The sequence below is a fragment of the Chiloscyllium plagiosum genome, chromosome 15 (genome assembly GCF_004010195.1).
Source record: "Chiloscyllium plagiosum isolate BGI_BamShark_2017 chromosome 15, ASM401019v2, whole genome shotgun sequence".
Lineage (NCBI taxonomy): Eukaryota > Metazoa > Chordata > Chondrichthyes > Orectolobiformes > Hemiscylliidae > Chiloscyllium > Chiloscyllium plagiosum.
Window position 1 is genome coordinate 32,639,347 of NC_057724.1, and position 16,837 is coordinate 32,656,183.

The window sequence follows — 16,837 nt, forward strand, 5'->3', positions numbered from 1 at the left end:
GGAAGGAACTTTTCCCATTGGCAGGATCATTGACCAGGTGACACCCTCTTAAGGTAAGGGGTCGGAGGTTTAGAGAGGATGAGGAAACTTTTTTTTCCCCCACTGAGGGTAATGAGAATCTAGAACTCGCTCCTTGTAAGGGAGGTAGAGGCAAAAGTCGTCAACATTTAGGGAATATTGAGATGTATATTTGCTAAACTAAGGGATACAAGGCTGGAAAATGGAATCTGATTAGCTAGGTGCTTGTTTATGACCACCAGACTCCGTAGCATAAAACCATTTTTTTTTGTGCTGTAGACCTCTGACTCTAAGGGGTTACTGCTGTTGCTATGACATTACAATTGTATGCTCTGGCTAAGATCTGGGTGCCTTTCTTATGCTGAGCCATTAAATGTCTTTGGATGTCATGTAAATGTCCTTGTTGTATGCTGCCTACCTGGTCTGACATCTATGCAATAGCACAATAGTATTTGGTTCCTGCCATCTATCCTCTACATGTTTAGTGATAGGGATTTTAAAACTACCTTTTACAATAAAGATGTACGTTACTAAATAAGAATCATTCTCACTAACCTAAGAGTGACAGTAATCTGAGTGAGCAGATTGTTTTTACTGTCATCTAGTTTGTATCAAGATAGCTAACTTGTTTTTGAGGAATGAGAGAAATGTGATTCAGCTTTGTTCCAACTGAGCTGAGTGCTGATCTTGAACTGTAATGTGTGGGAAATGATTTGAGAAAGCCAAGTACTGAAATATTATAAAAATGAAAGCGTCAGTGCTTCTATTGTGATTGGACGAAATCCAAATTGAAAGCATCACCACTGGGGATTCTGAAACACTATTGAACAGCTAAGAACATCATAGTTCACAAGAGAATAAGGATTACAAGATTCTTAGTATCCAGTGTCAATTATCTCTAGAATGGTGTCTATCTAACTTGCATCTTCTGGAGTTGACCAGAAGTCAGAACAGTTTCTTTTTGGGAAGAGTGTGAATATAGACATAGGGAGCACCCACTAAAGGTGTGCAAATTTAAGATGCAATCCATGTGTATTTTTGACTGATGCCAGGCTTGTCATTTTTTTTTTTTTTGCTGATTGTGTCACTCCAGTTAATGCCCTCTTCCTTTAACCTTTTTAAGTCAATTGTGTCCAGCAACTGGAAGGTTCCTCTTGCTAGTTCTATCATCACCATGTTCATCATAATTGCTGACTGATTTTTAAAATTTCTGCTGCTTTGATTATGGGGGATTCCAGAGTTGGTTCAGGTTAAAGTTTATGACAAGTGGTGTAGCATATATTAGCAATTATGGTGCTGACTGCACAGATTATGGACACAGGCCACTATGTCAAGCTGTGGGTATCCCTTGCAAGACTGGACGAGGAACTATCAAGCACTCTGGAATAATGCTCCTAGTACTTGGCACAGAATGTCTGAGATGCATAGTACATGTCCCTCCGAGCTCTATGTTGGAAACTGCTGATTTGCTGGCAAGTCGGGCAATCCATTATCTTTTCCTTTTTTGAGTTCTCCTGAACCATGACTTCACCTTTTCAGCAAACTGATATGAACAATATTGACTCCACCCTTGCTGCTGGCTGCTGATTACCCAGTGCCTCACCTTACCCTTCCTCCATCTTCGAAGGTATTAATTAGCTGGTGACTGATGTATCATTTGGCTGTTTCACCACTGCCTGACCAAAAGACTTGGGTGTGTATAGTGCCTTTTCATGATTGCTAGATGCCTTGGTGTTTTATAGACAGTTACTACTTTTTGAAGTGTATGTTTTATTTAAAATAGGAAGTGGGTTGGCTAAGCTGTGCAGAGCAAAGTTCTATAAAGAATGACCAAATGATATGTCGTGATTTGGAGACGCCGGTGTTGGACTGGGGTGTACAAAGTTTTTTTTTAAATAAAATAAAAGATCACAACACCAGGCTATAGTCCAACAGGTTTAATTGGGAGCACTAGCTTTCGGAGCGCCGCTCCTTCATCAGATGGTTGTGGAGGACACCATTGTAAGACACAGAATTTATAGCAAAAGTTTACAGTGTGATGTAACTGAAATTATACATTGAAAAATACCTCTATTGTTTGTTGAGTCTTTCATCTGTTCGAATACCATGATAGTTTCACTTTCATATGTAAATCACAAAACTTTTCTTTAAAAGTTACATTCTCGGGTTAACTGTAACAATTGGTGTCAGCCAGATAATATGTTGAAGGTGTTAGCCCCGTGTTCCCTGTCTGTGCCATAATGTTTAGACTGATTCTAATCTAAGAAGTGAGTTAACAGAGTCTCACATGGATTCATGCAGTTTTTGAACAAAGTACAATGTAACTTTGCAAGTACAAATTCACCCCACAAACGTGTATCTTACTGGGGTGCGGGGGGTGAGAGTGTCTTAAGTCTGAGAGGGTGCATGTGTGGGAGTGTGTCTGGGCTGGGGGGCGGCTGGGAGTGTGGTCACCTGTAGTGTGACATGAACCCAAGGTCCCGGTTGAGGCCCTCCCTATGGGTATGGAACTTAGCTATCAGCCTCTGCTCGGCCACTTTTCGCTGCTGCCTGTCCCGAAGTTTGCCTTGGAGGATGGTCACCCAAAGGTCCGAGGTTGAATGTCCTGGACCACTGAAGTGTTCCCCAACTGGGAGGGAACACTTTTTCTTGTCTGTTGTGCGGTGCCCATTCATCCATTGCCGTAGCCTTTGCTCAGATTCCCCAATGTGTCATGCCTCTGGGCATCCTTGCCTGCAATGTATAAGATAGACAACATTGGCTGTGTCACATGAGTACCTGCCATGTACAAGGTGGGAGGTGTCCCCACGTGTAATCCAAGTCCACGCTCTGACACGTCTTGCAGCGCCTACTGTGATAGGGTTGCCCTGAAACCTGGGCAGCTTGCTATGAACAATGATCTGTTTGAGGTTTGGTGGTTGTTTTAAAGGCAAGTAGTAGAGCTGTGGGGAAGTCTTGGTGAGGTGCTCATCCTCATTGATAATGTGTTGCAGGTCACGAAGAACATGATGTAGTCTTTCAGTTCTGGGAAGTACTGGACAATGAAGGGTAACCTGTTGGTTGCAGCACGTGTCTGTCTCCTGAGGAAGCCATTACAGTTCCTTGCTGTGGCACATCGGAACTGGCAGTTGATGAGTTGAGCATCGTACCCCGTTCTTATGAGGGCATCTCTGAGTACTTCCTAGTGCCGTCGCATTCCTCCTTCTCTGAACCGATCTGGTGTACGTGTAGGGTTTGTCCATAGGGGATGGCTGTTTTAATATGTTTTGGATGGAAGCTGGAGAAGTGTAGCATTGAGATTGTTTGTGGTAGAGTGTGGTGCTGAGGTGTCCATCCTTGATGGAGATATGTGTCCAAGATTGAGTCAGATAGTCAAGAGTAGTCCATGGTAAGTTTGATTGGTGGGATGAAACTTGTTGATATCACTGTAGTTTTATTGGTGACTCCTTGTCATGGGTCCAGAGGAAGAAAATGTCATCAATCTACCTGGTGTATAATGTTGGTTGGAGATCCTGCATAGAGAAGAAGTTTTGTTCAACCTTGTGCATAAAACAAATGTTGGCATATTGGGGTGCAAATTTGGTCCCCGTGGCTGTTCCATGTGTCTGGATGAGAAACTGGATATTGTGATCCAGGATAAAGCAGATGAGTTGTAGGATGGTGGTTGGAGGTTGGCAGTTATTGGTGTAGTCATTGTGGGGGATGCTGGTGTGGAGTGCGGAAATGTCCATTGTGATGAGGAATGTTCCTGGTCTGTGGGTGCTGAGTTTCTTAAGAAATCCGTAGTGTCGTGACAGAAGCTGGGGATCCCCTGAACAATCTGTTTCAAGATCCCTTTAACATAGCTGAAGAGATTCTCTCACAGGGTCCCATTGCCCGATACGATGGGATGTCCTGGTGTATTGGTTTGGTGTATCTTTTGAAAGGCAATAGAAGTCGCCTACACGAGAAGTATGTGGGATGAGGGTGCATAGAGAACTCTGAAGGACTGGATCCAAAGTCCTGATCAATGTGTTTAACTCGCGGGTGTCTTCTTTGGTTGGATCAGCTGGTAGTTGCCTGTAGTGTTCCTGATTGTTCAGTTGTTGGTACACTTCCTGGCAGTAATCCTTGCGTGCGTGTACGCACACGCACATATGTTTTGTGGGGTGAATTTGTGCTTGCAAAGTTACATTGTACTTTGCTCAAAAACTGCATGAATCCATGTAAGACTCTGTTAACTCACTTTTAAGTTTAGAATCGGTCTAAACATTATGGCACAGACAAGGAACATGGGGCTAACACCTTCAACATATTATCTGACTGATACCAATGGTTACAGTTAACCTGGGAATGTAACTTTTTTTAAACTTTTGTGATTTTACAAATGAAGGTGAAACTATCATGGTGTTCTAACAGATGAAAGACTCCACAAACAATTGGTATTTTTTGATGTATAATTTCAGTTACATCACACTAAACTTTTTTTATTATAAATTGTCTTTCAATTGTGTCCTTCACAACCACCTGATGAAGGAGCGGCGCTCCGAAAGCTAGTGCTTCTAATTAAATCTGATCTATAACCTGGATGTTATGATTTTTAACAGATCTGTTTATGATGCTGATTAATCATGTGGCATTTCTGTTGCTCTCTTAAAAGAATCGAATGGAATCATGTAGTTGGAGAGTGTAAGAGATACATGTTACAGAATGGCTAACTTTAGAAGCCAAGAGATTATGGGGTGAGGGAAAGCTAAGGTACAGAGCACTATGTTCAGTTTTAGTGCCACTGCTCTTATGACCTCCACCTATAGTTGCAGCAATGATTATGGACAGCTTCTCTTCCATGGGATAATATAACTCTGCCCATCTCCAACAGGCTGGGAGCTCTCTTCAGCCATGTGTTGCCTTGCCCTGGAAAAGATAGTACAAATCTGATTGCTTTCAAATTCCACCATTTCCGATGGTGGGATTCAAACCGGCCTCCCCTGAATGTTTAGACACATGCTCTAACAATAATACCACTAGACCATCACTTCGTCTGCTACAAATCTGATTTTGTATTTGATTGATTTATTGTTGAACAACTGCAAATATGTGCAGACGTGAGATGTGGTATTGAGTGTAAGGTATCAGTCCTGATCAATCAAGATTGTTAATGGATAAGTGAGTTTGTGGTGTATTTGCCCAGTGTTTGAGACTGGTGCTGCAATTAATTGGTTATGCTGTTTGAAAATCTCTTCACTAGCCTTGCCTACTCCAGTGAGGTCATTGAACTTTCTACATTTTGGTCCACATGTCAAAGCCCCTGGTGTTGATTCTGTGGTCTTTGTAAAGTTAATCTGGAGGATGTTTGAACACTGGAAAGGAGACCACTTTCCTCCTGTTCACTTCCACAAATTAAGATGCTAATTTTTTTTAAAAAAAGTCAAAATAACAACTAGCTTTTAACTTGTTGTGACTGCTCATGATTTTACAGCTCTTACCTTGGCTTGCAGCCTTTCATTATTATGTTCTGAGCTGATGTACACAATAATCTTTAACTTTTAAGGGGCAGCATCAAATTTGTGGACTGCTTTATGAAACCTTGGATAAGGGATCATCTTGCATCTCCTGTTTCTGGATGCTGTGTAATTTAATTGCTAAACTGTGTTTTTGTTTTAATTGGGAATGTTCTGCACTTACTTCACACTCTCCATTGCCTATGTCAACAGTATGTTGAGCTTCCGATGAATATTATCATCTTCACCAAATCTAAGATATTCTGAGGCTGGGAATGCATTGTGTATCAAATTTATCATGTATGATTGGTAGTATCCCAGGCTGTTGAGTATTCTATTCATTTTTTTTTTTCCAGAGCTAGTGTCTCAAGACCAAAAAACGAACCACTTCAGTTGCTGCAAAATATGAGTGACTTTGGAGCCGAGGAGAATGTGACATTTATCACAGAAAGTATGAGTGTAACTACAGCCGATGAGGAGAAACTGCTGCTGCTGAACAGAAACACTGAACTGAGACGCCTGAACAAAGAGGTATTTGGTCCTTTCCCACTTTTTTTTTCTCTAATTTAAGCAACTTGCTGATGTAAATTCTGATGTTCACAAGTCTGTTAAGCAACACCCTGCTGGAGTTCCCCTTCTGCTCAAGAAAAACACACTACTTTTATAATTAGTGTAGTTTCTTCTTGACAAAGCAAGTCTGTCAAGCATGTAGTTATTAAAATGTCCTGAGAATATTTGTTTTGCCACATGCTGTTAGTTTTTGCCTCTGGGACATTGGTGTGTTCAGCATCACAGCAAGGAAATACCTAAGCAACTGTGAGCATTTTAATTACAAACGTCACTGTGGAAGAGATTGGCTTGATGATCACAAAAGCAATTAGACTATGGTGTGGTTTCCTACCATTCCAATCTTTAATTCAAATGACAATTTGGTCCCTTTTTCAGCTTTTTAAAAATAAAACCAGTTGATCCAAATGAACAAGTATAAATGCTAGGAAATGCTATTTTAAACATGGGTGCTGAAAAATTGAAATAACTTTAAGATGTTCCTAAGCCTGTAGCAGTACGTTTAAGTAATTTAAAGTACAATTTCAGTTGTAGTATAGAAATACAAAAGTGAATTTGCATGTCCACTCTCCCAAACCAACAAAATAATAAATTTTATTAGATAACTTAATTTGTTTGATGCCAGGAAAAGGAGATGACTCCGCTTTTAATATTTTACATTTGACAAAAGTTGATCACTTGGAATTCCGACTCTTCACCTGCAGGTACAAAGGAATCATAACCAAAACTTATTTAATCCTTTTTATCCTTTTGGGCATGGCTCAAAGTAAAGAAAAAATGCAAGGCTGTCATTGTAAGCCAAAGCAGTACTCTAAGGTTGTGAATTACTACAGAAGCTTGTTAATGAAGGAACACAAGTCATTATATTGATTCCACTTGTTTGGGTGATTTTGTTTTTAATCCTTTTGGCAATATGACTACATCTTACCAGAAAAAGAATAGAAAACAGAAGGATTACAATGCTGTGAGTGCATTTCTGTGTAATAATGACTTGGATAATACAATAGAAAAGAGCAATTTTGTAGTTAGGCCAGAGTGCCTTACCAAGATATACTTTATATTTCTCCATACAAGTATCATTTAACACTGATGTCAGTTTGACAGTGCATGTTTATACATATGGTTCAGAGTGAAGTACAGGTTGTTTTTTTTTTTTTCTTTGCACGCTTGATCCTTCGTTTTTTTTTTTTAAAAGCAAGTACTGAGAGTCGATGGTGCGAACAGAAAAAAGGGTGAGATTTGTCTCTTTTAAGATAGATATGGGTGACACTAAAGTACAAATGGCAATGATACTACTTAAATAAGTGCTGTATATTTGTTTTGCTGTCAAAAGATAATATGCCAGTTAATGAGAAATTTTAAGGGGATGAACTTATCATATTTAATGCAAGTAGCAAAATAGTAATGGAGAAAATAGTTTAAAATTTCAGGGGCTAGGAATAACTCTCACTGTCTGGTTCCTCCATTGACAAGCCTGGAGTGTGATTGAATACACTCCACTTCTCTGGATGAGTGCAATTCCAATGATGATCATCAAGAGGTTTGATATCATCCAGGGTTAAAGCAACCTGCTTAATTGATGGCTCGTACCACTATCTCAAAGGTATTGGGGAAAGGGCAATTGTTATAATCAGTCCCCAGTTGAGGTAACCCCAATACATTTTTATGGTTCTCCCACCTGGAACACCAATTAATCCCCCAGGTGAGGAGAGTTGAACTGGCCACCCCTTTACTCATTCTCCTGCACCCATCAAACATAGCCTTGTGAGCAACCGAGGGCCAACTTCAAAAGGATCCCTTCCCTTGTGGCTAACTTTTTTTTTTCTCCTACAACAAATGAATTTGTTTTGAAAGAAGTCGATGCAGCCATTTTTTTTGTGGAAAAGTGTTTATTTCTTCTAGTGCTTTGTAGTTAATGTCCTACCAATTAGGGAGAAGATGTGGGTCCCAAAATAATTTTTAAAATGCTTGAAGTTGTTCATGAGAGCTAAAGATTAGAATCATTGCTGTTATTGGATGGTAGCAGTTGCGTTAACATGAGTGCTTCTTGCCTTTAGTATGTTGATTTAAGGTTCTTTTGTCTTGGTTCCTTTTGGCAATGGCTGGCTCAATACTGTGAGCAGTAATTTGTCTTTCTTTTTTTACCTGCAGTACAGAGGTGTTTAATGGCTGTTTTCAATCTGTGACCTTCACAGCACAATGGTACATGAAATCACGACAGTTGCAATTGGTGTATAACTATTTTCATATCTTTGGAAACATAAAATGCAAATGTGTGCAGGAATATTTTTCTGCTAATACATTAGGGAAGAGGGTTAATAGTCAGTCTATTGTTCTCTCTTTCTGTTCAAAGTTTCCCTTCATCTGTAGAGCTGAGACATTCCCTGAGTTCTCACTACTCTGCTTGATGCTTTCTAAATTTATATCTGCAGACATCTTTTGTTTAAATGCTGGAATTAAAAGCTTTGTCCATAAGTACTTTTTGAAATTCCGATGGTCATTGACTGAAGAATGCCCATGTCACTGGACATTTTAAAAATTTATTATAAGACACTACTTTTTTTTTCCCACCCCACCCCACTCCAGATTATTTAAATAATTGCAAAAGTGAAAAACTGCACATGCTGAAGATACTCAGCACATCACACCCTATCCGAGAGAGAAACTGAGTTTCAGGTTTATGACCTTTTCAGAACAACAAAATGTTTGCTCTGTATTCATTGCTACTTGAACTCTAATTTTCAGCATTGGTTACCTTATTAAACCAGTTAGGTGAAGGAATTGTGAAAATGTTATTCATAATCTTCTGTAGATTTGGGAATTGTATATTCTGGAAATGTTGTATGTCACTCCACTATTTAGGATGACGAGGAGTCAGATTTCTGGGCTTGTCTGTTCAATATCATTTTGTTTTGAAGTTCCTAGAATCTATTCAGGGTTAGAGGGCATTAATATTGCTTTGTTGATTTAGATTAGATTCTCTACAGTATGGAAACAAACCCTTCAGCCCAACATGTCCACACCAAACCTCTGAAGAGTAACCCACCCAGACCAGTTCCCCTACTTAGGTTTACCCCTGACTAATACACCTTATCACTACATGGGCAATTTTAGCATGGTCAATTCACCTGACCTGCACATCTCTTGGATTGTGGGAGGAAACCGGAGCACCTGGAGGAAACCCACGCAGACACTGGGAGAATGTGCAAACTCCACACAGATAGTCGCCCAAGGTGAGAATTGAACCCTGGTGCTGTGAGGCAGCAGTGCTAGCCACTGTGCTGCCCTAAGAAATTGAGCTTCAGTGAGTCAGACGTGATCTGAACATGTAACCTTCTGATCTGGAGTCAAACTCACTACCGTTGCACCACAAGCCCACGTAGGTAAGTTGAAGGTAAGTAATGTTTGACTAACCTAATCAAATTTTTGAGGTCAGTAAAACAGTAACCTAAAAAGTTAATATAGATGGTTATATAGACTTCTAGAAAGCATTCATTAAGGTTTAATCATTAGAATTGGTAATACACAACTGGAGGTAGTGATTTTGACTTGAGTTAATTGGTTTGCCTGTAGGGAATAGAATGGCAAGAAAAAGTTGGTACTGTAGAAGATGAGAAATTGTCTGAGTTTTATTCAGAAGCATGGAAGAACAAATAGATGATACTAAATTGAGATACACTGTAAACCAGCTGTGCAGGAAAAGGAAGCAAATGTGCAAAATTGTGGCATATTATGTTAAGTGAACTGGGATGTTCATCACACTGGCTTCCATAAATGGTTCTACCTCACTGGTCTGGCGATCTGTCATCCCACAACTGAGAACAGTTTCAGTTCCAGTTCCAGTTCCAGTTTGTGTATTGTTTAGGTCACCAAGGTCATAGTTGTCACATGATTTGATTTTTTTTTTGGTCTGGAATAATTCTGATCATGTTGGCCCCATCAGCAAAAAGACTTGTTCTGTTGCTCACAACCGGGTGTAATAAGATTGGGTGTTAAGAAAACAAATAGTTATTGGATTATTTCAAGTCCTGAACAAGGTTAGTGCAACATTTGCTCCATCTTAGAGGTTGAGATAAAAAGAAAGCACACTGACTTTGTTTGTTTGGTTTGTTTGTTTGTTTTCTTAGTAATCCCTTGCTAACGAGCATGAATATCCACCTAGGAAACTCCATGTCACTGGTCATGGGTTCTGTGGCTCCTTGTGTGGCTGATGAGCTTGATCCTAGAGCCATTTTCCAATCATGCATTTGGCAGGTGCTTCCCATAAAGCAATTGTCACCTTTTACAGTGAAATTGCTGGTTTTGTAAAAAATGGTTCCTTTTCCATACTAGTACATTTTTTTACTTTTATCCACCTGTTATTTACTCCTTACCCACCCACCCTACCTTCTGCATATAAACTGACATTTTCCTAGCTACCATCAGTTCTGAAGAAGGGTCAGCAGATGTTAACTTTGATTTCTCTTCAGATGCTGTCAGACCAATTGAGATCTTCCAGCAACTTCTGTTTTTCCTTCTGATTTAGAGCATCCACAGTTCTTTTGGCTTTTATAAAGTAAAGTCTGCTGGTTCCAATACTTCAGTGTAGAAGGTGTAATGCACAATTGGTGAGGAAATTGATTGGAATCCATCGTAATGAAACTGAGAATATGACCAAAGGTTGAAGACCGGCTAGTAAAAACTCTGCTTCCTTCTTTCAGCTGATGAAACTCAACCAAGACTGGGACCAGATCTATCGTGCAACCACAACAGGGCTTCAGCAAAGAGTGGCAGCCCTCCAAATGGAGATTTCCGACACTAATCAGCATGCCAATGCACTTTCCAAGAAACTGGACAATGAGCAGGTAAATACAGCACCACCAAACAGAATGATGAGCAATGACTTTTAACATTTACTTGTCAATATCAAACACTAATGCTTTTCTGACATACAGCATTTTGGGGGAATCAATGTTTGTGTTTAGTACAGAGCTAGTGTTACTGGATCCCTGGTTAACCTGATACTTGGCTGCACTGATACATTGTCTACAAAGCAGACAGACTGACTCCTTCCAGCATGAGAACTCTGATTACTGTGTTCACTGTGTCTAAGCAGCAGATTGTTCAAGAACTAGAACTCCTCCTGTAGCAATCTCAGCCGTTAGATCAGCAAGTATGCTGGTAGGGGGAATGAAACTATTTTGATATGTAAGTAAGTATTGGCAATAGCTTGTGATGGATGATAATCGATGCTAAAATAACAATATTTATCAATGGGAAGAATGTAGAGAGCAATTACTGACAATCCCAATTTGTGAATAGTTAAAAATGGGGGGAAGAAATTTTAAGTGTTCAGAAGAAAGATAACACCGGTAGAAAAAAAGCTTTAAATGGATAAGAATAAAGGATGATCTGAATAAATAGTAATGAAGCAGAAAGGGAATGAACAGCGGTTTATAGTAATATTGGGAATAAGATTGGAAAAGCTGAGAAGTAGTTTGAGCTTGTGAATTAGTAAAATCTGACAATTTTGGATTAGGTACTTTTTTGTTTTCTTCCCCCCCCAAAAAAAAATCTGTGCCCTCGTTGGTTTCTATTTTTATTAGCTTTAAGAAGTCTATAAGTACAGTAAACACTAATACAGAATCAGCATTAAGGGTACATCTGGTATCATTTCACTGCAGTCTATGATGAATTCTTTATCTCTGTTACATTGTTGAAGGTCACTGTACTGATTCTGTAGGGAATATAAACTGTACTTGTAACATTATGGCCACAATATTGCAGTGATTAAACCCAACTCTATTTAAATCGGGGCACTCATTAGAGATAAAAAGGTAATCACCTTAGTCCTACCAGACCATAGAATTGCTCTACAATTAGTCAACTGGCGGTCACTATGCCTTCGGTAAGGGAGAGGTTGAAAAGGAGAGTCCTTCATGGTAACCTCCGCTGGTGCAGGAATTAAACCTACACTGTTGGCATCACTCTGCATCACAAACTGACCACCCAGCTAACTGAGTTAACAGTCACTTCTTCACTTTTGAAAGTGCTTATCTGTAAACACTTTTTTTTTTCTTAATGCTTTAAGGATGTGAAATGCTCTATCAATTCAAGATTTCAGTTTTGCAAAACAAGTTAAACTTCTGACCAACTTACTTAGGCCTGTACTTTTTTAAAAAAAAAGTTACAAATTGGTTTCATTGCTTTTTCATGTACTTTTCAAATTACTTTCCACTCCAGTGTCTCAACCAACAATTATGTACATTAAGAAATTAGTAAGTTGTATTTAAAAGTCTTCAGATCAAATAGTTAGAGAATATTTGTTTTAATTCAAACGCCTAACCACTTAAATCTTGATTTTTGTCTAAACATTATTAAACATTTCTTCAATTCAAAAGTAATGGTAGGAAATTCTTACTGCTAAGAAATTCATAATAATCTTCAGGCTTGTTTGGGCACAGATTTTTTTTGTATGAGTGTTATTCTTGCTTCATTTTGGTTGATTTAATACTAAGATGGTGTGAAGGGGCGTGGGTTTGATTCCACCCTCCGGTGGCTGTCTGTGCGAAATTTGCACTTTCTCCCCATGTCTGCATGGGTTTCCACCAGGTCTCCCCATTTCCTTCCATAGTCCAAAGATATGCTGATTTAGTGGATTGGTTGTGATTGTGTTCAGGGATGTGTGGACAGGGTAGATTAGGAAATGCAGGGTTTTAGGGTAGCGTTGTGGGTTTGGGTGGTTTGCTCTTCGGAGGGTCAGTGTGGACTCAATGGACTGAATGGCCTGACTCCTGCAGGGATTTGATTCCATTTAAGAAAAATGACACAAGATCTCTGCATAGGATCAAAACTGCTTTCTCTTGACACTGTCACTGGATTGCCTTGCTAATTTGGATAGACTTTGTAACTCAAACCTTTTTTTTTGTCAGTGGCATCACTTAAGTACAGATATCCACTTTTTGCCTCAACCTTAACGTGATTTCATTTATTCAAATACACTCTCTGCTTAAGAGATCTGAGCTAATTTTCCTGTTGCTTGTGCCCCAGGGACAACTTGTGTTCCAAAGCAAAAGCAGAGTAAAAAGAGGGGAGAACCAGAAGGGTGCTTCCCCACACATTTTGATGCTTCAGGTTTTTTTCAGACTTTCCCTAGGAGATGCTGTCAGAATGATGGTACTGATGTCATGCTATTGATGTGTGTGAGAACATTCCAGTCATTTTTGTCTCAATTTCTGCGTAAAACATACTGTCTCCTATTTGAAAGGCAGCTCCACTGACACTAAACTACAGCAGACCTTTAGCTTTTCACCTTGATGTTTTTGAATGCAGCACTCTGCTCAGGGCACCGTGTAGGGCAATGAAAATGATCAGAATCCAGAAACTCAAGTTATTCAATTTGCGTTAAGTCCCTTTTTGTTTTGGAAGTGTAATGTGGAACCAAGGCTCAAATGTAGAAATTCCAAAAGATAAGTCAGCCTCCAGAATATAAATATGAAGTGCCCAGTTTAAATCCAAGTTTTCTTCCTACAAGAGGGAGATATTTCCATGTAGACTTATTATTTAGAGCCCCTGTTTGCCTGAAGCTGAGTAAAAGCTTTTTGGTATTTACTTTCTCTGATTTACTGTGGCTTCAACTCTAATGTTCATTCTTTCTGAGCTTTTATTTTGCTAGCAGCATTTCTAATCTGTAGCTAAAGTGGCACAGATGTGTAGATCTCTCAAATTCCCATTCACATGAATTATGGGAGTTTCTATGGCCACCATTCATGAATTGTGAAAACACATCTGGCTTACTATTCCTTCCTTAAGTAAGGAAATCTGCTGTTTATACCACGTCTGGCCTGCAATGTGCTTGATTGTTTACTGCCTTCTACAATAGTCTTCTTGCCACTCATTATTGTTTATGTGAATATATCCCCAAATGAATAAAAGCAAACTCCTGATATTACAAGTATGGTTGAACGAAAGAACGCTGATTGGGGGTTTTACTGAACTTGTGGGGAAAATAAAGATTTTTTACAAGCCAGTCTTTCATGACGACAACAGTAGGAAAATGTTTGGAAAAATTTCTCTGGGATAGAATCCCTTGAATTGGTGAATAGATACATAGATGAGGTTAATGCTGTTGATGTAGTCGACGTGACTCCACTAAGGTTTGACAAGGTGTTGTATGGGAGACTGGTCAAGAAGCTAAGTGCACATTCGCTTCAAAATTAGCTTCAAGGCAACAAGCAGAGCATGATGGTCAAAGGGTGTTTTTGTAACTGGCAGCTTTAGTTCAGTGGCATATCACAGGATTTGGTGCTGGGTCCCTTGCAGTTTGTTGTATACATTAATAATCTAGACATGTATGTGTAGGTGGTTTTGATCAGTAACCATGCAAATTACATGAAAACTGGGAAGGGGATGGTGGTAAATAGTGAGGAGGAAAGCCTTGGGATGATAAAGGCAGGTTTGGTCAGGTGGGTAGAATAGTGGCACATGGAGTTTAAAGTATAAAGTGTTGCATTTTGGGAGGACTAAGAATGGAAGGGGCGGGGGGGGGGTACATATTGAATGGTATTCCCCTTGGAAATAGAGGATCGGTGTGAATGTCTACCGATCCTTAAAACAGCAAGACCGATAAGGTGGTTTAAAAAGGCATATGGGATACTTGCCTTTATTAATGCATTGAATGCAAGAGCAGGGATGTTATGATAGTACTATGTAAGAATTTAGTTAAGCTAGACCAGAGTATTGTGTGCAGTTCTGGTCACTCAATGTTAGGAAGGCTGTGATTGCACTAGAGATGGTGTAAAGGGTATTTACCAGGGTGTTGCTAGCTGGAGTATTTGGCAAAGAAGTGAGATTAGATAGGCCGGGGATAATTTTTCCAAAAGTGGAAAAGGAGTGGCGGTTCTGATTTCAAGTGTACAAAATTTGTAAGGGACATTGAGAGTAGATGAGGAGAACCTTTTCTCCTTTCGTAGACCAGTCAATGTCAAGGGGATAAAGACTTAACATCTATCTGAGGGGCAAGTTTCTTTGTCCCTCATCTACACTTGTTATACCCCTCAGATTTAGAGGATTCAAGGAGGAATCTTTTCGACCCAGAGGGTGGTAGGTATCTGAAACCCTACCTAAACGAATGGTAAATGTAGGAACCACTGTACTCCAGAAATGCTCAGATGAACACTTAAAGACAGAACATAGAAAGCTATGGGCAAAGAGATGGAAAATGGAACTAAGTGGCTGGACATTTCTTGGTTTGACAGACCTCTTATTAAGTTGAATAATATATTTAGCAATATTAATTTTCATCAGCTTTAGTGCATTAACTCTATAACATTCTCATTTGTCCTTGTTCCACAATACGGAGGATGCATCGTCATAGTATATCGAAGGAAGAGTAGGCCATTGGACCTGTCAAGCCTGCTCCACCATTCTTTAAGATCATGGCTGACCTATTCATTGCCTCAGCTCCTCTTACCTGCATTATCCCCATAACTATGCAAAAGAAACACCCAACTGTGGCTTGAACATATTTAATGAAGCTCTCTCTACTGCTCCTTTGGGCAGAGAATTCCATAGATTCACTACTCTCTAGCAAAAACAGTTCTTCCTCACCTCTGTCCTAAATCTACTCCCCCTAATCTTGAAGTCATGTCCCCTAGTCCCAGTCTCTCCCACCAGCGGAAACAACTTGTCCACCTCTATCATATCTATCCCTTTCATAATTTTATATCTTTAAGATTCCCTCATTTTCTTAAATCCTGGCATGTACAGTCCCAGGTGATTCAGCCTTTCCTCCTAGGATAACCCCTTCATGTCCAGAATCATGCTGGTGGACCTCCTCTATATCCTCTCCAAGACCAATATATCCCTTCTCCAGAAAGAAGACTAGAACTATCTCAATCCTCCAGGTTCAGCCTCACCAACACCTTGTACAATTACAGCAGAACCTCTCCGCTCTTGAATGAAAGCCAATATTCTATCTGCCTTCCTAATTAAGTTAATTTGCAGGTGTAACAGATAATGATTCATGTTGATCTCCACTCCCTGGACTGTCAATCAATCAGTCATTCTCATACAATCATGCAAACCTCACTGCCTCAAATCATAATACTGAGCACAATAAATCCCCTCACTCAGTCACCAACTCCTCCAATCCACATTTCATTAATCACATCCAGATTGTCCATAATCCACTGATTCTCCTCTAGATGCCTTTTTTTACACTGATTAACATTACCTTTCACATTGCAATAACAAGAACCAACAAAATCTTTACAAATAGCTAATTTTACATTCTGTTAATGAACGTGCTTCATCCTTGAATATGTACTTTTTCATTCACAAGTATAATCCAATAATTGTACTGTGGCAGTACCATATGACTAACGGTATAATTCTTTCATTGCTTTTAAAGAGTCCCAAAACTTTATAATAACTTTTCCAATGATTTCTAATGAGAAGACTTGCAACTAAAGGCTGAAACACTTTAGAAATGTATCCCTCTTATTGCTCTGAACCTTGAATCAGCACTTCCTTAGTCACACCAAAAACCAAAGGTACAGCAGCATTCAACTGGTCAAAGCAAAAACTATGCTATGAAGCATTATAGGAAGACATTAGCACAATTTGGGGAAGTTGAAAATCCCCTGTTCCTTTCTGTCAAAAACAGACCAGTGAAAAAGCTGAGGTCTGATCTGTATGTCTACTTCCTAATTTACTTCAGCCGAGCTGCAATTAAATCCAAATTTGACCATTTGATCAGCAATAGCAAAGTCGGTTAATCTAAATTAAACTCC

The 16,837-nt window shown here is 39.5% G+C and overlaps 1 protein-coding gene across 1 annotated transcript in view; it reads left to right on the forward strand.

Annotated features, from left to right (window-relative positions):
* Positions 1 to 16,837, forward strand: part of LOC122557548 — a 33,124-nt gene that overhangs the window by 11,868 nt on the left and 4,419 nt on the right. Inside the window, exons 3-4 of the mRNA XM_043705295.1 lie at positions 5,855 to 6,029; positions 10,766 to 10,909. Coding sequence (XP_043561230.1) covers positions 5,855 to 6,029; positions 10,766 to 10,909 — 319 coding nt within the window. The remainder of the gene's footprint in view (positions 1 to 5,854; positions 6,030 to 10,765; positions 10,910 to 16,837) is intronic.